The following is a 26,738-nucleotide window of genomic DNA, read 5'->3' on the forward strand; positions in this document are numbered from 1 at the left end:
ATTTAACACCAAATGGACAGAATAACAAATGAGGGACTAAATTGAGCAAAAACACAAAAGTCTAGGACTAAATTGAGCGAGTCACAAAAGTCTGGGACGATATTAGGTCACCAAAGTTGTTTAGGACGAAATTGAGAAAAACCAGTATAGTCGAGGACGATTTTGGGTATTAACTCAATATATAACATATACTATATTGTAAAGTGGGGAAGTGGTTAAAAGAAAATAATGAAAAAGCATCCGTTTATTAAGTTCGCCTGGTCGGTGGCGTCCTCTAATTTGCGCTTCAGAAAAGTAGTTTCAGATGAACGCTGGACCGATGTGCGGTGGAGTGAAGGTGGGAATCTGAAAGTTATTTCTCGGTCATCCTTCGATAATGGCGGGGAATTTTGATGAGAGCTTTGGAGACTTCACTTCCGCGTCTTACCCAATCAACGCCCCAAACCCAACTCCCACCACCATCGCTGCTGGCAACAATGAAGAAGACGATGAATGGGGCGAATTTTTGGATTACTCGAGAGGATCGGATCCCTCCAATGGACCCTCTCAACCCACACAGCTCGACCCGTTTGCTGTCTTCTCCAATCATGGATCTCAGCATCCGGATCAATCAACTCGGTCAATCGAACCGCCGACCAGCCAAATTGAATCGTCTAGAATTGTACAGTGGGTGAAACCCCGAGGCGCTTTGCCGCTTTCGTTATTTGGAGAAGCAGAAGATGAGGAGAAACCTGGTAAGGAAGAGAAATATGCTCATGTCGAAGCTCAAAATGCAAAGGAAGAAGCTAAGAAACTGAGCAATGGATCGAATACGGATTCGAGTATTATATCGAACGGCTTTTTTGCGAACTTTTACAATCAGAATCCGCAGTTCCAATCGGGAAATCCCTCTTCATATGCTGGCGAGTCTGGTAATCTGAGCTCCAATTTGGACCTGAAGAAGGATTTAGCTACGACGCAAAGTTTTGATTGGAACGTAACTAAGTCTGAATCGAAATCCCAAGCAGTTGAATCAAGTTCTATAGGATCGAGTCCGGATTTGAAAAATTTGCTCTCTAACCAGACTGGAATTACTTCACATAAGAGTGTTGCTATAACAAGCTTGAGTGATCACATTGAGCGGATAGAGAGTGTTACAGCGCTTGGTTCGAAGACAGATGGTTTAAGTTCCGATATAACTGCATCACGTCCGACTTTTGATTGGGATTTTGATTTTGGTGGATTTGGATCCGCCTCGAATACTTCGAATTCAAGTTTCAGTGGTTTGAACTCAAATTCGAATGCTGTGGGTGTATTTGAAAAATCTGGTAGCAAAAAGGGTGATGGTGAATATGATGATGATGATGATGATGATGATGATGATGGATGGGAGTTCAAGGATGCATGTATTGAAGCAAGGGATGAAGGCACAAACAATAAGGTAAAGGGTTGGTATTTCTATTTTCTTATTGATTCTGCTATGCTTTTCTGCAAATGAATTTGATTATTCATGTGTGGAAATTCAGATATTCTATTTCCAAATTACAGTCCTTTGAATCTCATATTTCTGATGCTATGCTATATGCTATAATTGGTAACCTTTATTTTAGCTTAGATTGTTGCTTCCTTTTTCTTAAATTTGAGGGTTTGATTTTAATATGTGGGTCTGCCATTGCTCATTTCACCAGAATCATTGGCATTACAAAGACTGGAGGACTAAAGGGGTGTATTCATTCAAGACTCTTTATAGATTTTAATAGAGTTTCAGACTTATAGAGTCTCATCAGACTTATTTTAGATTCTGTAGGAGTCTATATAAAACCTTATAAGAGGTGAAGGTACATGGTGAAGTATTTAAAGTTCGGGTAGCTTTAATTTTTAGCATATCTAAAATTTTGAATTTTATATATGTCGCCTCGAGTTGGTCTATATTGAATCTATTTATGAATCTTTGAGAAGGAATTCAATCTAACGAATTTATTTATTTATTTATTTTGCTCAATTTATTTAGTTATAAAAAAATATAATTACTCAAAGAAGATAAATTTTTTTGTAATAACCAAATTTATTTACTTCAAATATAACAGTATGTAGCATGCTAGCATTTATTTATTTTATTCATGAAAAAGAATATCACAGTATCACACCCTCATTTTTAATTAATATACTATAAAGGTGAATAAATTAAAAGTAAGGAAAATTAAATATATTAAAAAATTTGATTATTCTTATACTCGTTAATTAAACTTTGAATAAAATAATCTTCTAAAATGATGCATAATTGAATTATTGAAGCAACACTAAATTGCGTATGTTAATTCAAAATAAAGGATTGGAATCTAAAAAACTTGTATAAATAAAAAAAGATACTTAGATTAATTTCAAAAATAACAATCTCCTTATTCATGAATAGTAATCATCTTAATTTTTATTGTTGTCTAAAATAATGTCTTTTACCAATGACCTAGTCCATTGGTATCAACTTGAGATTTTATGTATGGAATCTTAGGTTCGATGTCTCCGCCTATCACATGTATCAATTTTTTAAAGCACCTTTTATCATATTAGATCTTTGTGAAAGAAAGTAGGTTGCAAATAAACTTTCCTTTCACGTTAAATTTCATCCATGAGGAATCTTTTTTTGTGAAAATGTTTTTTTAATTGTGAAAATGCAACATCTTGCTATTTCACAAATATCTTGTATTTGCTGCAAAGAGCATGACTTTTGGTTCACTAACAAAATTATCTTGTCTATTGAAGGCTGGCTCAACAGCACAAGAAATTCAGGAGACAAAGGCATACGTGGCAGGTTTTGGCAATGGTTCAGATAGACTAATTGATTTCTTTCCTATGTCCAATGGATCAGTGGAGACTGATTCTCAGGCACACTATACAGGTGATATGAAGGTATACTCAATTGGGATTCATAATGGTTCAAATGGATCGGTCCAATCTGAGTTAAAGGGTCATGGTACTAGCAACATTTTGGCATACTCATATGGGCTTGGGAATGTTTCAAATCATTCCATTGACCTATTTTCTATGTCAAATGGAACTGACCTTGAGGCACATGGTGGCATGAATGCGTTCTCATCTTGTTCTGATGGTTCTGCCATGTCAAATGCGTCAGTAAAAGCTGAAACTGAAGCACATGATACTGGTGACTTGAAGGCCAATTTATCTGGGTATTCTGAGAGTGCTAATGGCTCGATTGATTTATTTACTTTATCAAATGGATCAATAGATTTGTTTGCAACTGCAAATGGGACTTCTGACATTACCCATGAAAATGAGGTCGAAAGCAATAATAATCCAAGTACTTGTGCTCAAAATGGTGTTGAAACCAATGAAGACTTTGGAGAATTTACTGCTGCATTATCAGACAGTGGATCAAAGCAAGTGGTATATTTATGTTTTACAATTTGTCATTATCTGAAGTCTCTGTAGATGTTTCTCAAATTAATTTTTTCATTGTAGGGAGAGCTGAAGGAAACTGATCTTTTTCATGAACTTGAAGCTGCGAAGTCTGGTGGCAAATATCAGGTTTTTAAATTTATGTTTTTTTTTTTTTTTTCCAAATATAACTGATGTGACTGCAATCTCTTTGTTAAGCATTTTTTATTGTGTAGTTAGCTTTCCTGACACAGCTACTATGCTTTACATCTGTGTTTTATTGTCCTTTTTTTTTTTTTTTTTTTTTCAAGATTCATGTAATTAATATAGTATAGTTATATATTTGCTATTTTCTTGTTAATGTTCAGTTGAAAAATTACCTTCTTAAGTTCTCTACTATTATTTATAATATGTCTTCAAACATGATATAATAAAGATCTTGTGGTTTCTTTGCTAATTTTTCCATTGTGTACTAGTGTACTGAAGCTGTCTTGAAAGATTTTATAATTTCACTTTTCAGTTGGGTGTGTTACATTCACAACACTTGAGCTAAATATCATTTCCTCAAAAGTTCTCCCTACTGGCAAAATAGAGAAATTTATTTAACTTTTGCTTCATCACCTCTGGTATTCAGTTACATTAATTGTAAGAATCATTTGCTATCTTTGAATGCACATTTATTGAGTTGCCTGTACTATGAATAAAAATAAATTATTGCTGTTTCTGAAGTTAGATGAACTAGGACAACTGGTAAAGAATTAAACAGTGAACTGCATTATCTACCAAGAAAAGTTATGGAATCTTTAATTTATTTGTGTGATGAACATAGTTCTTCAGCCACGTTTTTTATTTTTCTAAGTACCTAATTGATCACTGTTCAGGTAAACACATCAGGGCCTAATTGTAAAGGAGCACTGCCCTTGTCTATCTTTGGCGATGAAGAACTGGAACCTGATGACTCTGCTACAATTGACGATTGCTTTATGCATAGTCCAACTTCTTTTCCAAAAAGTGATAAAAAAACTAAGCCTGTCATTTCAATCAATGATGTTATATCAAGTTTGTACAGCCAAGGAGAGCAGACTTCTTCTATCAGCTCATCACAAAACCCTTCTGATGTTGTAGAACCCCCTGATTCAGATGCCAGTTCTAATTTAGTGAAAAATGAAGATGCATTTGGTGATAAGTCATGGGATTATAAAAGTTCCATAACTCAAAGAAGAGCTGACGAGGAGACATCTGTTTTTGGTCATGGAGATCCACTTCCAAGCTGTTCCTCCACAAGAAAGCTGGATAATTATGTGGATTTCTATTCAGAACTTAAAAAGGAGTTGTGCCTTTATAGTAAATATCATTTTGGGGATCTCAAGGTTGGTATTGCTGCTAAATGATTTGGTGTTAAATTATTAGTTGCCGATATGTATAGAAACCTCATCAACAAGGTTTATATGGGTATCAAGTTATGTATATCTGCTATATTTTTCAGAGAGATCAAAGTATTACAACAGGAGAGGATGCTAAAGGAATAGCTCTTTATGAGGAAATCAAGGTTCATTTATCTTCTTTCCCCCTTTGCAGTCTCGAAAAGTTATTGCATCAATGGAACTTGTATGCTGCTGCTTAAATCCCAGCAAACCATCCAATGAAATTGGGATAATGAAGGAAACCTTAGTTGAGGTTAAATATAAACATACCTCCTGATGCCCTATGAAACAATTTCATAAAAGTTTCCTAAAAACTTACAAGCATAGTTGGCAGAAATTTTAAATTCATGTGTTTGCACCAAAAGATTTAGTAGGATGGAATTGCAATTCCATTCCTACCAAACTCCATGGAATTACAATTCCCTGGTTTGGTTGCAACTTGCAATTCTCTCCAACCATGGAATTGCAATTCCTCGGGTGCCCCCCTAGGAATTGCAATTCCATGGCAAATTACTATTTTACCCTTATTATTATATTATACAACAATGACATTTTTGTATTTATTCACTTCTTCCCTTTCAATTCCCATTTCCCAATCATTCTATCCGGCTTACCAAACAATGTAATTTAAATTCCCACTTTATTCTTTTTCCACGGAATTACAATTCCTTTCCCCCCTAATTCCTTGCTTGCAACCAAACACCCTATTAAGGATTTTGGGAAACTTTTGGCAAATGTACAGTTTGCACATGTCTTATTTATATAATAGATTAATAGTTATACATGTCTTATTCACTAGATCCCATTCTATTAGTAAAACCATAGAATTTTAGCTGTTTGGTATTATCTTGAAAGGACTGTTAGCCTTCTATATTTTTTAATTTGCAAAACGTAATAGTCTTCTTGAATAATTATGCCCATTGAAAACAAAATCAAAGAATAAAGTTTTGACAATTGCAAAATGTCTTATAATGTTAAATTCCCCAAAGTTTTCTTCAAATAAGAAAAGTTTCTGTGTAATTTTCTCCACTAAGCTTTGCTTATCTTGTTGTTTTGGGATGTTACAGCTATATCTTCTATATATGGGAATAAGAAATTCGTAATATTATTTATCTAGTAATAAGGCAAGAAAATCACTGAGATAGCTTTTTTGGGTCATAATTCATAAATTTTCTTATATTATTGGGCTATTTATCCATCTATTTGTGTAAAAAGGCAACTGTTTGTGTCATTTTCATATCATTATTTCTTTCAATTGTTAGGGTGCTTGTAAGGAATTAGACCATGGAAGTTCTTTATGTGAAGGAGACGATTTAGAGGGGCGTCCATCCTGGAAGACTTGTTTTCATGAATTTATTGAGGTTCTTAAGGAACCCAAATTTCAAGTGCTTGAATCAGAATATAACTTATCAAGGAGACTATCACAAGTATGTTCTATAACTATTAGTTTTCATGAACTCATATACGTATCTGAAAAGCTTGTGCTTACCTTCCTAATGGAATGAATTAAAAGATGCAACAGATGGACTATGTTTCTTGGCCTATGGGTCTTGAGTTTTTATGGCCTAACATATAAGCCGAACATTTTCCAACTCTATTTTGGCTTGTGCTTGTACTCATTAAAAGAATTATTTTAGTGGTTTGGATGCTGCTGGCCTTTGCTTATCAAGCAACTAAGACATTTAACTTTCTGAGTCGTATCCATATGATTTAGTGCTGTTATTCCAATTTTTTTTATTTCCAATAGTATATAATTTTACGGAACATATAATGCTATTTGGTTCCTGCATGTTTGTTTCTGTGAAAGCTTAAAAGGCTAGGATAAACTCAAGCAATTCGGTGTTGCTTAATCATGTACTTCAACAGTTGAAATAATTTATTTGTTTCTAGCTTATTTTTTTTTCTGTTTCTTATTGAAAAACAGATGGAAAATGATCTTAATTCAGCAATTGAACTTATCAGTCATGCTAGCATAATGCTGAAGCTTTTGACATTTGCATCAGCTGAGGAACAACTAATTTATGTTTCCATATGGTACAAGATTATCTCTGTTTGTAATCAAGAGTTGCAGCATGGTACCTGGCTTTGGAAGCAGATACTGGATAAAGATGCTCAAAGTCATGTATTCTCCAGCAGCAGAGGTTTCACCTCCACTAAATTCGTTTTCATAATTTCATATATATGCAGAAACTGAGAAAAGAATGACAGTAGCAGTGACTACTGGGAACTCCTTATTGGACTTAATTGTTAAATTCTCTTTTTGGGAGTCTACCAAAGTGCTTTTTAGGGCTTCCTTTGATTTAGTGTCTTACTAGAATCATTACATTAATAACAGGAAGAAAATACATTCTGGGACTTGGTGAGATTTACAAGGTGGTTGTAGTGCTTGGAGCTTCAGTCAAGCTTTACCGACCATGGACCTGGCTAAATCATGCTGATTTCAATGGCATCTGCTCTCTTCTAGATGAATGCCTTGCTCTATGGTCTATGTCAGGACTTGCGCAAGCTATCTCAAGCATTTCAGATATGGAAAGTACCAGTACTGTTGGATCATGTCTGGACAAAATCAAGTCTATTTGTGATCTTGATGCATTTTCCCTTCAAAACCATATTTCCAGTCAGAAAGAAATTTGTCGATTGTCACTCCTTACTTCAGAAGTGATACATGGTAAGCAAACTCAGACTCCAAAACTTTCCATTCTGGAGAATTCTGTTGTGTTCTGGGCATTATGCCACTGGGATTGTAAGATGGTATTAGCAATGGGCATGGTTGTGATCTATAATGATTAACTGCGTCTCTGATAAGCATAGATAGCAGGCAATAGAGACAGAAGATAAGTGAATTAGGTGGATTGATGTAGGCATGAAGAGGCAACTTATTACCAAAACTATTGCATAAAAATAGACTATAATTACCACATTAGTTACTATTTTCTTTGGTCATTGATTCTGATTGACATTTTTGGGGGTGATTATTGTAGTTAGTTTATTTTATTCTTCTCCCAAAAGGTTTAATCCCCAACCCCAAGGGCCCCCAACACTCCGGCTCACCAGAGCATGTGAGAGGATGTAAATGACGGTAACTTAGTGGCTCATCTGACAGGGCCAAATGCCGGTGTGCACTAGGGATCTACTCACTTTGAGCATAATTCCCACATTGCCGCCGAGTTTCGAACCTTGGTCTCTTCTCTCAATTACTACCTATTGAACCAGTGAGTTAAGCCCGTGCGGGCATTAATTTTATGGTTAAAAGGATGGATGTTCTATATCACTATATCCACTGCTCTTGGTAAGGCTACAATGGTAATCGAATTTAATTTTACACAAAAAAATAGATGGGTTCATTGGTGATTGGGAGCGGGGAGGTTATTCCTTTACCTTCGTCTTCTAACTCTTTCCTTAATTTGGTAACTCTCAGGATTAGGTATGAAGCTTGTTATCTGGAATGGAGAGCACTACTTTCTCACACTCGCCAACCTCTGGGCAAATCTTGTAAGCCATGATCCTCCCGAGTTGCCACATTTGAGTTACGGATGGTGAAAAACCCTGTCAAAATCGTTTGCTTGTGTCTTCATATCAGAAACAAGGTTTCTGGGATAGTAGTGTTGCAAACAGTGGACTGGTTCAAGTGAGATAATTGAAGAGTGTGGCTTTTAAGGGTGCTGAAAATCTACAGATCAAAGATTGATGATCTTAGACCCTTAACAGTTCAGCTTTATGGATGTTTCACATGCAGCAATTAATATTAGTAAGATATATATAGCCCCAATTTTTTTGTCATTCATTTTCACTATATGTAATTTAATATTCTTGACGTCTAGGTTGAATCAAATAGTCGCCCATATGGCAAGAAATAGGAGTATTTGATTAAAAAAAACAAAAAACTACTCCGTATATTTCAAAATTAAAGATACCATTTTTTGTTCAATATATATTTTCTACATTCATTAGTCAAATTATGAGTGTTGTTGAGTATTTAGTTAAGAGCAAATACCAATTTTGGTCCTACGAGTATTAACAAAATGACATTTTTGGTCCACATGTTTAATTCAATTATTGTTTTACTATCAATTATCATCTATGACTATTGTTTAGTGTCAAAATTCATCACGGAGGTTATCCCTTTGTTTAAGACATGTCGAAATATTTATGAAATTATGAAGGCTATTTTTAGTCTTTTTCAAATTAAGATCTCAATTTGAGAATGAATAAAAGAATTTAAGCTATAAGATCGATCTCAATTCGCAGTTCTCTTCCTCAAATTAAAGTAGGATGAGGAGGAGATTGTGAATTGGAATTGATCATAGGGCTTAAATCTCTTTATTCATTCTTAAATTGGGATCTTAAGTTGAAAATTAAAGGACGAAAGTACCTTTAAAAATTTTAAATTTCGACATGTTTTAAACGGAGGGATGACCGATGTGATGAATTTTGACACTAACACAATAGTCGTGGATGAAAATTGGTAATAAAATTTTGGCACTAACACAATACTTGAAATGCCAGTTTATGCTATTTTTTCCAACACAGATTGCCTTTTAAATTTTAAAGAGGACAATTCTTTCTAATCGTCTCTTATGCACTAACAAGATTCAAGGTCAATAATTACTTTCTCAAATAGACATCTTTTTGAAAAGACTAGTATTCAACCACAGTCACAGACAATTACATGTTGCTATTTTAACAGTTATCAACCTAAATTGTTTGAGAATTTTGATTTGTGATAAGGAGAGCACCCAAATGAATTTCACATAAAACATTATTTAACATTTATAAAAATTTGTAAAACTTTAATATACTATATAATTATAATTTTTTTTATACACTTCTATAATGATTTTTCATTTTTCTAATTTCTCCTTAATTCACCATATTATAATTGTTGGGTAAGATACTAGTTAATGAATAATGAATACTAAACAATCCATTTAAACTAAAATATAGGGTAAAATGCAATTTTTGTCCGCTATTCGTTCCTCTTTGTCTGTTTTAGCCCTTGATAATTATCAATTACAAAATTATATTGTTCCTCAATGGAAATACATATGTGCAATTTTGGTCCCTCTGCAACTATGTATTGGCAACTGCGATTTCTTTTTTAACTTGTGGCTATTATGAAATTTTAAAATAATTAAGCAATAATAATTTAGGGATTAGAATTGTATTTTTCTTTGAAATATATAATATCCAAAATATTGTTCAACAGCAATTAGTCTTTTTTTTTTTGGTTCGTCAACAGCAATTAGTCTAATTGTCCATACTCTCATTAGTATCATTAAATAATATACACTCCATATCGAAAGCTATGAACATTCTTGTACTTCATCAAAGGGAAGTTTAGATGAATGAATATGCTTATGGCCGGACTTGAGGATTATTATAGCCAAATCCAAAGTTATTGGAATGGCATTCATATCCAATTTGCAACTATATAAAATTGTCTGGGAAAGTGTACCGATCATTTGAATATAGAAGATTGAGTGACGAGTGTTGTATCCCACATATACTACAAGTATTAGTACTAATTGTTATTCTTCTATATCTAGTCATAGTTATATGATCGAGAAATTAATCAATTAAAATAAAATACTAATCAATACCAAAGACAAGCAAGGAAAATCAAAAGCAAAATTAAAGAAATCATATCAACCATTAAGATAAGGGTACTTGAACCTATGAATCCTCCTAGGATCTCATTGACCGCAACAAATAAATGCTTAAAACAAATAGGAAAAAATGTCAAATAGGCCACTGAACTTTTACAAATTCTGCAAATGAAGCATCGAACTAAAAAAGTGTACAATTGGACCATTAAAAATTCAAAAGTTGTGAAAATATCATTTTTTACAGGTTACTTTAAGTTTTCCTTAAATATGATGTTATAATGTTATATATAAAAAATTATTTTAATTATTATTTTAGTTGCACTTGCATGTTCTTGATATGAGAATTCAACAGATTTTTCAACAGTATTGCATGCCTGAAATGACCGGAGCAGCAGCACGAGCAGAATCTGCACCTTTAAGTGCTGTAACTTATTGCCCTAATTAATCTCACAAAGAGGGTAATATGGATTAATTAACTAAAAAATATCTAAATCAGGTTCATTCAATAATAGATACATTCAGTAACTAATAGCTCAGATGGACACCTTATATTGAGGTATCAGAAAGATAATTCTGTCAACAAAATGAAGGCAGGGCCGGATTTTAGGCTGTGCAAGCTGGGCTACCGCACAGGGCCCCCAACTTTAGAGGGGCCACAAATTTTAAAGGTCCAATATTTAATTTTTACCTAGCTAGTTTATAAATAAAAATTAAAAGTTTTTAATTAAACTTAAAAGGTTCTATGAAGAGATGGTAAGAATGTGTATTTGTTGTATTTTAACTTGGAGGTCAAAGGTTCGAAACTTACATGTATTAATTTTAAAAATTGTGATTTTGGTAGGGCCACATTTATTTACTAGAACAGGGCCACCAAAATTTAAAATACGGCCCTGAATGAAGGGACGTCTTGAAAATGAGCAGTGTAAATGAAGGGACATCCAGAACAGACGAAGGAGGAGGAAGCTATGGCGGCGTCCCTCGATAGACGAAGGTGGAGGCAGTTATGTCTGTCTCTACCTTCTACTGAAATTTTTAAAAAATAAATTCTTTTAATTTTTAAAAATAATAATTAAAATAATTTTTTATATATAAGTTGACATGACATCATATTTAAAAGAAACTTAGAAGTAATCTGTAAAAAAGTTATTTACACAATTTTTGAGTTTTTAATAGCCTAATTGTATACTTTTTTTTGTTCAATGATTCAATTGCACAATGTGTAAAAGTTTAGTGGCCTATTTGACACTTTTTCCAAACAATTACACATTCTTAAGACCGTGAGACCTCCTAATTTATGTTATTATATTTTTATTAATCACAATCTTTCTTAATTAATTAAAACTCTCAAAAATTGCATGGAAGAATTACGAGCTCTAGTTAATGATTTGGTTGATGTGATAATTTTTTTTAGAGAAAATGACACTTTTTCTCCCTGTGTTGTTTACTAATAGCATATTTTCCCCCTGTGTTGTTTATGTAACCACTTTATCTCTCTCAATTATTTTTTTAAGTGGCTATTTTCCCCCCTCTCCATTAAATAAGTGTTAGGGATGTTAAATATAAGGGTAAAAATGACATTTCACTTATTATTATTATTATTATTATTATTATTATTATTATTATTATTATTATTATTATTATTATTATTATTATTAATGAATTGGTTTGCAATATAACTTTGCATTTTAGGCATGGAGTACTGCAGTATATTAGGGCGTTGGGTGGGGTCGTCCTTTAATAATAATAATAATAATAATAATAACAATAATAATAATAATAATAAGTGAAATATCATTTTTACCCTCATATTAAACAGCCCTAACAGTTACTTAACGGAGAGGGGGAAAAATAACCACTTCAAAAACAATTGAGGGGGATAAAGTGGTTACTGTAGACACAGGAAATTTGAACCCAACAAGTGGTCTGATAAAATTGTTATTGGACCGACGTTGAGATTAATTATTGGGCCAATTTAATTAATTGGATCATAGAAATTAAATTGATTTAATTAGTCCAATTAAATTTAATTTTGGGCCATTGAATTAATTAATTAATTGGCCCAAACCCACTTCATATTTGAATTTGAATTATAATTATAATTTAAATATAATATAATTTTATTATATTTGAATTAAATAATTATAATTTTATTTGAATTTGAATTAGATGATAGAATAATGAACCTAGACTTGATTTTGGGCAATGTTCATTTTCTAGAATAATTAATTAATTAATTAATTAATTAAAATGGGAGTTTGTTGAGGGATTTTGGTTAGGCCTACAACTATAAATAGAGCCTTCATTTTCATTCAAAAAACACACTTGAAAGCTGGAAGAACTTGAAAGCTTGAAGAACTTGAAGGCTTGAGAGCTTAAAGGCATTGAGCAACTTGAAGACTTGAGGAATTGAGAGCATTTGAAGAGCTTGAAGGTATTGAAGAACGCTTGAAGATTTGAAGGCATTTTTGTTGATTTTGCAGGCAATTTGAATCCATTGCAGGTACTTTGGAGCTTTGCAGAATCGATTATCTCGAAGATCTTGAAGTCTTTTGAAAGCATTTGAGGACCTTAAGGCAGCTTGAATCCATTGCATGTGTTTTGAAACTTTGCAGGTGTGATTATTTCTAAATTCTTGACGTTCGCTGTTGAAAGTCACGCCAATTGAATCCCGGAAGCTACGCCACTTGAATCCCGGAGGCACGCGCCAATTGAATCCCGGAGGCTACGCTATTTGAATCCCGGAGGCACTTCAATAGATAACGTCAGTGAAGAATCAGAGGACTAGACAGAGATTTTGTACCTGCATATTGAATTATACATACACTGTACAAGAAATTTTGTGGAATATATACAAAGTTTACTTTTTTGTGTTTACAGATTTTGGCACGCCCAATGGGACAACTCTGCCTCTCATCTCTTCACTATTGATTCACGGGCTCTTTACGGAAGGAATCCAAAAATGGCATCAAGAAATCCCTCCTCCAAGATGACCTACGCTCAAGCTACCTGCTCCAAGGCATCATTTGTGCCCGGTTCTGGTGATAACCAAAATGTGGAAGGAGCAATGACTCGGAGTCGAGTGAGGAACCTAGGAGTGCAGCTGCACGGGGCCCAGGACATCGCTCGCCACATCGTCTGAAGGATTGACAGAAGCTCCACCATGCCACGAAGAGCTATACGTAACAAGGGGTCATCTGCTACAATGGAAGCTGTTGGCGACAAGAATCCTTCAAGCGAAGGAGCTCCCAGCAACAAGAATCATTCAAGCGAAGGAGCTCCCAACAACAAGAATCCTACAAGTAAAGGAGCTCCTAGCAACAAGAGTCCTGCGAGCCCTATTCCCTCGAATAAAACACCGAGCAGTGGAAGTTCATCACAGTTATCACTTCTGCGGAGAACCTCACCGGAATGGAATCACATATACACAATCATGCCCGCTATGAAAACGAACGCAGCTTTGGTGGGGGAACAACTCACAAACATCACTAAATCTCTCGAGGGGATAGCTGCACTCATGCATAACCAAGAAAGGCGGATCAATGAGCTCAGCGAAAAGGTTGAAAGCGGAAGTAACGGCGAAACAAGTCGAGCTTCCAGGAAGCAGCCTCAAACCCAAGGAGATGAGATTGATGTCGAGTCACCGCGCCATCAAAGTAGGCCAGGAATGGAAGAGACAATCTCTCGTCCACCACCTGCCGAGAAGAGTATTCCAATTTCTGAGGGCATGATACCCGTTGAGCAGTTGAATGAGTATATCATGGGAGCGATCAAGGGGAAGCTCGAGGGAGGACCATCTTCATATGCTTACACTAAGCCCTATACTCAGAGGATTGAAGAAATGAAGATGCCGCTGGGCTATCAACCTCCCAAGTTCCAGCAGTTTGATGGAAAAGGCAACCCAAGGCAACACATCGCCCACTTCATTGAAACCTGTAATGATGCAGGAACATACGGAGATCTCCTCGTCAAGCAATTCATTCGCTCTCTAAAGGGCACTGCCTTTGATTGGTACACCGACTTGGAGCATGGTTGCGTTGACAGTTGGAACGATATGGAGCGCGAGTTCTTAACACGCTTCTACAGCACAAGGAGGACTGTCAGCTTCTTGGAACTCACCACCACCCGCCAATGGAAGGGTGAACGTGCAGGCGCTTTCATCGAGAGACGGAGGGAGTTGTGCCTCAACTGTAAAGAGAGGATATCTCAAAGTTCCGCAATTGAAATGTGTATCCAAGGCATGCACTTTGAGTTCTCTTACATCTTGCAGGGAATCAAGCCTAGAACATTTGAAGAATTATCCAGTCGTGCTCATGACATGGAATTGAGTATTGAAGCCAATGGGGAACTAAACATGTCAAGTAAGCCCAGCTCATCAAAGGCACCTACAAACCAAGATGTCAACAAATGGAGTAAGTTATTTCCAAAGCAAGAGAAGAAAGAGACGATGAACGTGATGACAGGACCAACGCGGGTTTTCACCAGAGTGGCTGAGAAGCCCAAGCAAAGATCATTCCCTGGCCCATCAAGGGGAGCTAGAAAAAAAATTGTTGAAGAGTGGCAGGAGAAACAATATCCATTCTTGGATTCTGACGTTTCTCCTATGTTTGACGAGTTGCTGAAACTCAAATTAATTGAATTGCCTGAGATGAAGCGCCCCGAAGAAGCTTCTAGGGTGGATGACCTCAACTATTTCAAGTATCATCGTCTCCTCGGATACCCGATTGAAAAATGCTTCGTCTTTAAGGATAAAGTGATGGGGCTTGCTCGTGATGGAAAGATAGAGCTTGCGGATACTAGCGCAAGCACAAACCAAATTTCATGTGGGAGGTTTGCTCCATTACTTATAGAAGATGAGGAGAATAATGGGGGCAAGCAACAAAAATGCACACTTCCATTTAGAGTAAAGCATGCTGGCATCCAGCATTTAAAACCATTACAAGTTGATCCTGCTAGTCATATTAGACCATTAAAGAAAATGACAAAGCAATGGGTTGAGAAGAAGTTGGCAAGGGACCCCGTCCATGACTCGAAGAAGAAAGGACTTCCCAACAAGCCATGGGCACCAGTTACCCTAGCTCGATACACGCCAAAGAGGTTTCTCCTAAGTAGAACAGACATTCTTGGAACTTGTTTGAATACCAATGAAGAACATGTTGAAGTGGGAGAATTTTCATTCCCCTTGATTGAAGGAAGCAACGAGGTCCAAACTCGCAAAGCCGCGTCTCACACTACAGAGATAATTTTCAAAGATGAAGATCTATTGCTTGGCGGTATACCACATAATCGTCCATTGTTTGTAGAAGGCTATACCCATGAGCAAAAAATCAAAAGGATCTTAATTGACCAAGGATCGGCTGTGAACATTCTGTCACTCCGAGCTATGAAAGAACTTGGCATCTCCACCGATGAGCTCTCTCAAAGCCGCTTAATGATTCAAGGATTTAATCAAGGCGGACAAAGAGCACTGGGTACCATCAGACTCGACCTCAGGATCGGAACGCTAAACTCAAGTACACTATGCTATGTGATAGATGCAAGGACATTTTACAACTTGCTGCTGGGCCGCCCTTGGATACATGAGAATGGAGTTGTCCCCTCATCCTAGCACCAATTCCTCATGTTTGAAAAAGATGGGGTGATAGAAAAGGTAGTCGCTAATGAAACTCCCTTCATCGAAGCAGAATCATACTTCGCAGATGCAAAGTTTTACTTGAAGAAACAAGTTGTAGAGGAGGCTGACCAAAGCGATGTTGACACACCTCCCGATCCAAAGTGGAAAGGCAAACAAGTCGTAGACCAAGCTCATTGCAATAAGGAACTTGTTTTCCCGCTTACAAGAATTGAACCATTGAAAGCTCCCCCAGCCAAACCGCTTGGAGAAGAAACCAAAGATAACGATGCTCGGGGTGGAATATATGAAATGTTGCATGTTAAGCGCATTAATGGCTTTGACCCCAATGCTTATAAACTTCTAGCTAAAGCTGGCTACAATCCTGTTGGACAATTTTAAATAAGTCCTCGCAAGTGCACGAGTCAGTGTAGTGATAGTGTGCAAAGGCAAGGGTCGAACCCACAGGAAATTATACGATGCAATTTAACAACTAAACTTGACAAATTAACGGTTCAAAGCTAATTTAGAGTCAAAATGTACTTAACCAAATGAGACTGCAAGTAGAAAATATAGGCCGGAAAGATAATAACAACGAAATGGAATAATATCAAATTAAAATTAGGAGCTTGATAATTTAAAGTGCTCAAAGCAAATATCAAATATTAAAATAACTTAAATGCGAATCATAGTTCAAAGCGTAAGATAAAACATAATTGAATTGAAAACATATATTAAAAACATAACGACTGCAAAACTTCCATAGTGTATTGTTCATGTTACCAGAAAAAAAACTAGAGTGTACTATTATAAACTTTGCAATAATAATTAAATCACAATGCTTCATCTCTCAACACTAATTAAAACAATCAAATATTATAAAGGGTAAAGAAGAATTAAAACAGTGTGCACTTAGGGAATTGAAGAAAAAAAAAGAACAAACAAATGCAATAATCTGGAGACAATTTCAATGCTAAATAGAGAAAAAGAATAAACAAAGGCAAGAGTAAGAATGAAAAATAAAAGAGGAATTCTTATGCCAATTACGGAGCTGTCGAAGTCAAAAGAAATCTTATGGCAATTCCGAAGCTGCCGGAATAAATTTGACGCACCAAGGTGGGAATTAATTGCTGCTGCTATCAAAATTTGGATGGGGCAATCGAAGAAGCTGCGGCATACAATCTGAATTGCTCTCTTCTTTTCTCACCTCCGGAATTGATCCGGGGTCAAAAAGAACTGATTCTTCTTTCCTTGAATTCACCATCTATTTATATTGATTTCTTAACCAAATTCTTCCGTAATTTCTCTCTAAAATTGCTTGATCATCGGAAACTCTACTGCTCACCGCCTCACTCGGATCGTAGCCATTGACGGAGAAGAAGTCTGCGATTCTTAATATAATAATAATAATAATAATAATAATAATAATAACCTTATTAGAGACCATATATAACTAATCTACATTTATTAAACTCCTACTGAACATGTACTACTAAAGTTAATATTATTATTAATAAATTAAGACCAAAGAATTATTTAGACTGACAAAATTCAAATACTAAACAAATTTAATAAAACTATTCTAAAATTGAACAAAATTAATAAAGCTATTAAAAATAATAATAAATAAAAATATATATTATTTAATTATTGCAAATAAACTATAAAAAGATTATATAAAATAACACTAAAAATAATGTTTATCAAATCCCAAGGAGCCGCAGAAGTTGGGGAAGCTTATCCCAGAAGCCGGCGGTAAAGGCAAGTCAAATCAGCAAGGGCCGAATGAACGTAAAGGATTAGGCTATGTGCCCCCTAAACCAGTGCGAATCTTCATAAACAGGGCCGCAAGTAATTGCATAACGTCTACCGATGAGGAGGAACACCACAAGAGGCAATCAGTCTTTGATAGGATTGGCGAGGTAGAACCACGACGGTCAGCCTTTCATAGGCTCGGGTCAAATCCCAAACCTGCTAAGAGGAAGTCCATACATGACAGACTCGGAGCTTCTCGAGTTTTAAAAGAACACACCAACACTTCTATTGAAATAGAGTCTTCAAAAAGGCTTAGAAGTATAGTTCCCTCTCGTATAAGACGAGAAGTTGATGTCCATGTTTCATGCAGCGAAATCTTGAAGGTCCAGCCAAAGACCATTATATACACCCGTGTGCAAGAAGGAAAAGAAGAAGACCTTGATTCAGGTTATGGAGCGACACCAACCCAAGATGAGGTGCCGTCTTCATTCCACATTAATTGACATGATGAGATCTCGGTTGCAGGGGGCATGTACAACTTGGTTAATGAAAATGATGCGCAAGTTTGCCCTATTGAGTAAACGAGACTACTTGATAAATGATATCCACTAAAAATGCAGTACGTGGTTAAACTGCTAATGCATCTCGTTTGTCTATGGGTGGGCCCAAGTCATAGACGTTCCTAGCCCACATGAGTCTAAACTGTGAACGGCTCCACTTTAAAAGAAAAATCATTTGAACTACGTTTGACTTGATCTCCTTCATGGGAGTACGTAGGCAGCTTAGAAATTTTATTGTCTAAGTTTAGTCATAACAAAATTTTTATATTTTTGTTCAAGATAGTGGTTTTATTCAAGCACACATTAATTAATGGCATGGAAAGGAGGGGAACAAGTCTAGGAAGCATTACGAGTCTTGGAATGGAAGAAAATTGTCAAAGCATGCATCCTGTAACAATTGACCAATGTTTAGTATTTTGTTCATATCTCGGTCTACGTTGATCCGATTGAGGTGATCTACGCGTCGTTGGAAAGATAACTTACAGAGCTACACTTTAATGAAGACTTCAAAGCTTGAATATAACTGTAGAAAGGTCAAATTTTGAGGTAAAGTGAAGACAGAATCTGTCCAGAATTTCTTGTGTTTAAATTTCATTTAAATCGAGAAGGTTTACGGATTAATTGTTACGATTGTTCCTGCTGCGGGATATTACCAAGATCTCTTTTTACCCTGCTAAAACGTTGATCTTGAAAGTACATCATTTTGAATCGCGTTAAAGTTACGCCGAGTTTGAGAAAGTCGGGAGCAATAACAATAATAATTAATGTTATTAATTTTTTTTGGTGAGTTAATGTTATTAATTATTGTTATTACTATTATTGTTATTATTATTATAGTTATTATTATTAAAATATTGAAAAGCAAAATAAAGTGAAAAGAAGAAACTGAAAAAAAAAAAAAAACGAAACAAAAAAAAATCAGAAAACTATGAAACAGAAAAGAAGAAAATACAAAAAAAAAAAACAAAAAAAAAAAAAAAAACAAAAGCAAAAGGGGGGAAATCAGGCTAACCACATCCCTGCAAAGAACCCATTGGCAAAGTGATGTGGTAAAATGAGGTGGAATAATATGCTATTTATATTTTATTTTTATTGCTTACTTGGATTGCCAATTTGCAAGTAATGCTTATACACACGGTTGAAACGATTTCCCCTCTCCTCTGGAGCCCCTTCCTCTTGTTCTAGTTAACAAGCCCTTTTCTCTTGTATCTTTACAAGCTCTCCTGGTGTTAATGCCTGGGTTCTGATCATTTATGAGATTTCTACCTACCTTCTTTATGGCTTTGAATGATGACAGCTGGTTTTCGTGTCATAAAATTCAAAGACCAGGATATCTGAGTAAGTTAAGCCTGAGTCACTGCACCAAAAAACGTCCCTGTTTCTGCCATTCCCCTGCGCTTTCCGATACCCCGCATTTGGCCTCTAAGATCATGGCGTCAAGCAGCAGAGGAAATGAACCACTGGAGTCACATTATGAATCGTTAAGCATCCAAGATGAAGTGGAGGTTGACATGCCTTTTGAAGACAATGAAGCCTGGAATACACATGATGATGGAGTTTTCACTTTGGTGGGAACTTTGTTGACGGACAAAGCAGTGAAGTTTAACTTTCTGAAGGAAACAATGGCAACCGTCTAGCGGCCCGTCAAAGGAATGATGGCAAAGGAGATATCAACCAACCTTTTCATGTTCCAATTCTTCCACGAAAAGGATGTTCGAAGGGTCCTCAATGAAGGACCATGGTCCTTCGATCAACGCCTCCTCAATCTGCTTCAAATCCAGGATAACGAGTCACCTTTTGATGTGGATCTCTCCAAAGCTGAGTTTTGGGTTCAAATCCACAAAATACCCAAACGTTTGGTTAACCTCAGAATGGCAGAATTCATAGGCTCTCAACTGGGGGAGTTTGTGAAGGCAGATCTAGCCAACTACGATGGAATCTGGATCGAATTTATAAGACTGAGAGTCCGAATAAACACCTCAAAGACTCTCCGCCAAAAGATAAAAATAAAGAATGCAGCGGGGGAAGTTCTAAGCTTAGAATGTAAGTATGAGAGGCTTCCAACTTTTTGTTTCTACTGTGGGCTGATCGGACATAGCGAGAACTTCTGCAATAAAGAGTTTGACTCTACTGAGGTGGTAACGACCAGAGCTTATGGCCCCGAACTTCGAGCTGTAAGCAGGCGACAAAACTCCCAAGCGGATAGATGGCTTCTCTCCCAACGTCCTGAACAGAGAACCATGCCGGAAAGTTACGCGCCGGCCAATACCAACCCTGAATACCAGCAGACGGAGATTCCTAGGTACGAGGTACCCAGTGGACAAAAGGAATGTGGTGAAGGTCTTTTCCCACCGGGTAATACCCATAGTACTACCACGCAGGCGCAGTCAACGGATGCCAGCCATGAAAAGCACAATGCATTTAATTCTGCTTACACAACAGCTGGAGCACGCTCTCAAAGTCAATCGACGGTGCTAGGACATGCTATCACACCTGTCAACAAGATTTCCCACTTCTCCCCAACAGTTAATTTTGAAAGTTATGATCCAGCTACCCAGTCCATTACTAAAAGCCCATTATACATGGGGCATTCTGACTCTTTGTTTTTTGGGCCTGACCAGAGGAAGAAAAGAAAAGGGCCGGAGTTGTGTGAACATATACAAGTCGTGAACATGCTCACCTCGGAAGATGATTCAGAGCTCTCAAAAAACTTGTTAGAGGCGGGACCTGCGATGCAGGCCCGCCTACCACAATGAGTTTTATAGCATGGAACTGTCGAGGGCTTGGCAACCCCACGACGGTTCAAGTCCTTGTGGACATGGTCCACTCCAAAAAGCCGGTCCTTTTATTTTTAATGGAAACAAAGCTCGATTTGGTGCATATGGACGAGATAAGGATTAAGTTGAATTTTGATAATATGGCCTCTGTGGATAGCATGGGCCAAAGTGGTGGCCTTGCTTTACTTTGGAATAAGGTTTTGGAGATTAAAATTCTGGACAGTTCCGCCAATTTCATCAACAACACAATCAAGATATGTAATGTGTCTTCCACTTGGCGTTATACTGGCTTCTATGGAAATCCTAAAAGACACATGAGGAAAATTACTTGGAACCTTCTCAAGCAGCTCTCTCAAGCTTCATCCCTCCCTTGGATTCTCATGGGAGATTTCAACGACATCCGCGATCCAGAAGAGAAAATTGGTGGTGCGTTTCAACCTCAGTGGCTCATGCAAGGCTTCAATGATGCGATTAACTTCAGTGGGTTGAGAGATTATCACTTCAGGGGCTATCAATTCACATGGGAAAAAGGTAGAGGGTCTCCTCACTGGATTAGGGAGAAACTCGAACGTATTCTGGTTAACAACTCTTGGCTAGATTTGTTCGAAGGTGCTATTGCAGAGTCTTTCGAAGCACTTTCTAGTGACCATATTCCAACCGCTATTTGGGCGGTTCCAGCTTCGATAACAAGGAAACGCAGGTGCTTTAAGTTTGCAAATTATCGGTTGAAGGAAGCGCGGTGCAGAGAAATAGTCCATCAAAGCTGGTCAAACTCTCAGGGTCTTCAACTAAGCTCCAGAATCGAATTTTGCAGCAATGAGATCTGGAAATGGGGCAAGGATCAGAACAAGAATATGAAACCTTAGATCGACAATCTTAAGAGGAGACTGGAGGTTCTCAGACCAAGAACAGATAGCAATAGTATTCGAGACTTTGCAGCAGTTCAGTCACAATTGCTTTGTATTGTGGATAGACAAAACCAGTTTTGGAAACAGAGGGTTAAGCTCTTTTGGCTCAAAGGAGGTGACAACGACACCAAATTCTTCCACAATGCGGTGAATCAAAGAAGGAGGAATAATGAGATTCTCAGACTTCGTGACCAGCAGGGCAACTGGATTCCTCAAGGCCCCGGGTTAGACTCTCTGGTAAGGGATTCCTTTTCGAATATTTTCACCTCGGAAGTTGGTAATTGTGAGCCTGTGTTGAATTGCTTAAATGCTAAGATTACTGCTGCTAATAACATTATGTTGTTAAAGAGATTTACCACCTCTGAAATTAAAAAGGCTGTGTTTAGCATGCACCCGGATAAGAGCCCGGGGTTTGACGGTTTTAATCCGGGTTTTTTCCAATCTTATTGGGATATTTTATGTGTTAGTTTGGTGGATTTTTGTAATGAATTTCTGATCACTGGAAAGCTCCCTAAGAACATAAACATCACCCAAATTGTGTTGATTCCTAAAAAATCCACCCCTGAAACGATGGCCGATCTTAGACCAATTGCCTTATGTTCTGTTGCCTACAAAAGCCTTGCTAAGGCACTGGCAAATAGGCTTAAAGGCTTGCTGGTTGATCTTATTTCTGAGAATCAAGGTGCTTTTTCCCAGGCAGGCAAATCACCGACAATATCATGATTGCGTTTGAGATGCAGCATTATATGAAACGTAAGTCTCAGGGGAATAATGGTTTAGCTGCCCTTAAGCTGGATATTAGCAAGGCTTATGACAGACTAGAGTGGCCCCTACTGCGTAATATTATGATCAGATTGGGTTTTGATGTAAGATGGGTAAATCTTATCATGGAATGTGTCTCAACCTTAAGCTATTTTGTGTTGAACAAGGGGCAGGAGATAGGACCTATCACACCTCAAAGAGGTCTACGACATGGTGATCCAATCTCGCCATACCTGTTTATTTTGGTTGCGGAGGGATTCAGTGCCATGATCAGGGATTACGAGAGCAGAGGAAAAATACATGGTTTCACAGTGGCCAGAAATGCTCCTCCTATTAGTCACTTATTTTTTGCCGATGACAGCTTCATCTTTTTCAAGGCATCGGTGGAGGAAGCAACAAACTTGAAGCAGCTTCTAAAATATTATGAGAAGGCTTCCGGTCAAAGCATAAATTTAACCAAATCCTCTCTGGCTTTCAGCAAAAATACGCCTAATCCTGTGAGAGATCAGCTTAGCAACATCTTGGGCATTCATCATAGTGGTAATAATGGAAACTATTTGGGGCTCCCAATGATAATAGGCAGAAACAAGACTGAAATTCTGAAATTCATCAAAAATCGAATTGTTAGCCGTATCCAGGGATGGAATCACAGGTTCATATCTAAAGCCGGGAGAGAGATACTTCTGAAATCTGTCCTTCAAGCTCTTCCGTCCTATGCCATGAGGGTTTTCTTATTACCAAAAGGTCTGATCCAAGAAGTGGAGACTACTATGAATTCTTATTGGTGGAAAGGGGGCGGTAACAACTGCAAAGGCATCATCTGGAAAACTTGGAAGCTCTATGTACACCAAAAAAATGGGGAGGCCTCGGCTTCCGGGATCTTCATGGCTTTAATCTTTCTCTTCTAAGCAAACAAGCATGGAGACTAACTATTGATCCAAAGTCACTGGTCTCAAGAGTCTTTAAGGCGAAATATTTTCCTAACTCTTCTTTTATTGATGCTAAGTTAGGTGCCAATCCGTCCTTCATTTGGAGTAGTTTGATGGCAACTCAGGAGATAATCCGAAAACATTCAAGATGGAGAATTGGCAACGGGTCTAACACTAGTATTTGGGGAGATAACTGGCTGCCGGACATCAACAATCCTAGAGTTATGTCCTTCCCCTATCCTCTCATGGAAAACTCTAAAGTGGAAGACCTCATTGATCCAAACACCAAGGTGTGGGATGAAAATATCATTCGGGAGATTTTCACCACTAGAGATGCAGATTTGATTATGAAGATCCCTCTTTCCAACCAGAACGTCCAGGATAAAATTATCTGGGGCCCTGAGGACAATGGCAAATTCTCGGTTAAAATTTGCTACAAGGCCATTGGTGGGGAGCTGAGAACAGAAGATATTATGTATTGGAGCAGAATCTGGAGCTGTAAGATTCCCCCTAAGGTCAAGACTTTCTTATGGCAAGCTTGCATCTCATGCCTTCCTACCAAGGATAGATTACGACAGAGGCACATCCACTGTGAAGACCAATGCAATCTGTGCAGTAGCTGTAGTGAGTCCATCCTCCATATCCTCAAGGATTGTTCATATGCAAAGACCTGCTGGAATCTTCTACATTTCAGCTCTCTCCAATCTAATTCAGATAACTTCGTGACTTGGTTGAACAACGCACTGAACACCTTATCCGAAGACCAGTTCTGCATTTTCTCCATGGTTTGCTGGAATGTGTGGAATCTGAGGAACAATATTGTCTGGAGAAGTCAACCCATCGAACAGCCCAGCAGATTGGTTACAAGATCTCAGGATTATCTCAAAGCTTGGACAGCAGCGATCACAGAGCATTAACATATACAGAGAACTGACGCGCCAATTGACCGGTGGAAAAAGCCCAGACGTGGGTTCATGAAGTTCAATGTGGACGCTGCCATAAATGTCAACGAAGGTTGCCTGGGTTTTGGTTGTGTTTTAAGGGATGATCACGGACAATTCAGGGCTGTAAAGGGTGCTTACTGGAGAGGATTGCTCTCATCTAAAGAAGCTGAAGCAGTGGCGATTCGCGAGTCATTATCCTGGCTGAAATCCCTTAATGTTGATAATGTCATCATCGAATCCGATTCCTTACAGGTTGTCCAGGGCTGTAACTCTGAGATTGGAGATTCTTCGTTTCATTTAGTTTTATCTGATATCAAAAACTTAATGAGTGGTTTTGCTCATTGTAGTTTAAATTTTATTAAGCGATCTGCGAATCAGACGGCCAACTTGTTAGCTAGGCAGTCTGTTTCTTTGTCTGATTGCTCGGAGTAGTTCACGAATCCTGCTCCTATCATTTGTAATTCTCTTCGTTTAGATTCGGTTTAATGCATTGGTCGTTTGTTTTCAAAAAAAAAAAAAAAGTAATGCAAATTGGCAAACCATTTGCATCGTACAAAGCTGCTGCCACAGCAGCAGCGGCAGCAGCTTTATACCTTTTTTTTTTAATTTTTTATTTTATATATGTACTTTTTGTTTGTTTTCTTTATTTATTTTATTGTTTGGGGGTCCACTTTTCAAAATAGATTAGATTTACAGAGATGTGGTGTGAATAGTAGATGATTTGCAAATGGGATGATGTGGAAGTGGGACCCATTTTTGAGAGTGGGAGATATTTGCAGGGATAAGGTTAGCCTCAGAAATGGTGGGTGCTTGCTGTGTGTGTTGTCACCATCAATCTAACCACATATCACATCTCCATGTGGCTTAAATAAAAGCAGATGGTTGAATTTGCATTTTATGACCATTTTACAACCTTTGTTATCTTCCACCTTCAGTTACGCAGCACTGGCGGATACATATATAATATTATATCTGTGATCATGGTCATGTATTGTCTCCATCAAACTTAAAGTGGGTATGTTTTAAAAGAAAGAGAGTAGAGGAAAGTGCGACGTTTTCAAGGCAAAGTCATGTGTGGGTGGAGAGTAAATGTTACGGAGTAACTTGTATCCTTTTTTCTCTAAAGAAAGTGGCAATAACTCTTCCTCCACCATCCCGGATCCCATTTGCCATCCTCTCTCCCCTTTGGTCCTTTTGTTTTTCCTGTGAGCTCCGGTCCATTGCACAACGGCGTCACTAGGAGGGAAAGGCTCAGCAGCATCGACCTCCAAGCAGTAGAGAAACAGAGACGAGCAAGTGTAAAAACACTACGCAGCAGCCGAAAACCTCAACGATTTGCGATGCGGTGGAAAGCTCTAGCCACCGGCGGCTTCTGCGAAAGGAAAAAAAAAATTTGTCAAAGACAGAAACAGAGCTTCGCGATAACCCTCTAGCAGCGGCGATCTCCGGCGACCTGCAAAAGACAGAAACATAGCTCCGCGATAACCCTCCAACAGCGGCTATCTCCGGCGACCTTCGACGAAGAGCTCCGTCAGCAATGTCATTCGAGCACTACGAGTAGAAACCCACGCTCTGGCTCCGGTGGTTGTTCTACTGGCTTGGCAACATTCACGTTGCTTGTTTTCCTTCATGTAACACCCCGTGTTACGATCCCTAAAACCAATTAATCATTTAACCAATTACCCAAAAGAAAGAATTAAATCACAAATAATTAAATTAGGAAAGGCCCACCATAATCCATGGGCCCTTATCCCTAAACCCAATCCTTAGTCCCAAAAGGAATAGAATTAGCAAGCCTATAATATTAGTTCCTAATTAGGACTCCTAAATATATAAATAGGGGACTTAAGAGGCACCTAGAACCCCCCCACCACAATAATCCCTCACCACACAAGAAGTTCCAAGAATTCCCCTAGGAGAAATCAAGAAAGAAGAAAGCTTCAAGAAAGACCCTTCATAGCCAAGGAATTACTTAAGGCTAAAAGGTAACCCGTGTCTCAACAAAACCTATTTTCATAGCTATGATTCCCCTCTTAGGATTTCCCCATATTATTGTGTATTGATGATTTGTGATATTATTATTGATGATTGGT

General features: G+C 37.5%; 2 protein-coding genes across 2 annotated transcripts; both read left to right on the forward strand.

Annotated features, from left to right (window-relative positions):
- Window positions 1–266: 266 nt before the first annotated feature.
- LOC109155395 lies at window positions 267–8,724 on the forward strand. The gene is made up of 9 exons (XM_019303093.1): window positions 267–1,420; window positions 2,740–3,381; window positions 3,457–3,522; window positions 4,254–4,742; window positions 4,859–4,921; window positions 6,059–6,223; window positions 6,721–6,937; window positions 7,132–7,464; window positions 8,215–8,724. Exons 1-9 carry the CDS (start codon window positions 377–379, stop codon window positions 8,334–8,336), a joined length of 3,141 nt encoding a protein of 1,046 aa, XP_019158638.1. The 5' UTR covers window positions 267–376; the 3' UTR covers window positions 8,337–8,724.
- Window positions 8,725–22,729: 14,005 nt separating this feature from the next.
- On the forward strand, window positions 22,730–23,680 carry LOC109155332. Its single transcript, XM_019303017.1, has one exon. It carries the CDS (start codon window positions 22,730–22,732, stop codon window positions 23,678–23,680), a length of 951 nt encoding a protein of 316 aa, XP_019158562.1.
- Window positions 23,681–26,738: the final 3,058 nt, after the last annotated feature.

Source organism: Ipomoea nil, unplaced genomic scaffold (genome assembly GCF_001879475.1).
Source record: "Ipomoea nil cultivar Tokyo-kokei standard unplaced genomic scaffold, Asagao_1.1 scaffold2701, whole genome shotgun sequence".
In the NCBI taxonomy this organism is placed as follows: Eukaryota; Viridiplantae; Streptophyta; class Magnoliopsida; order Solanales; family Convolvulaceae; genus Ipomoea; species Ipomoea nil.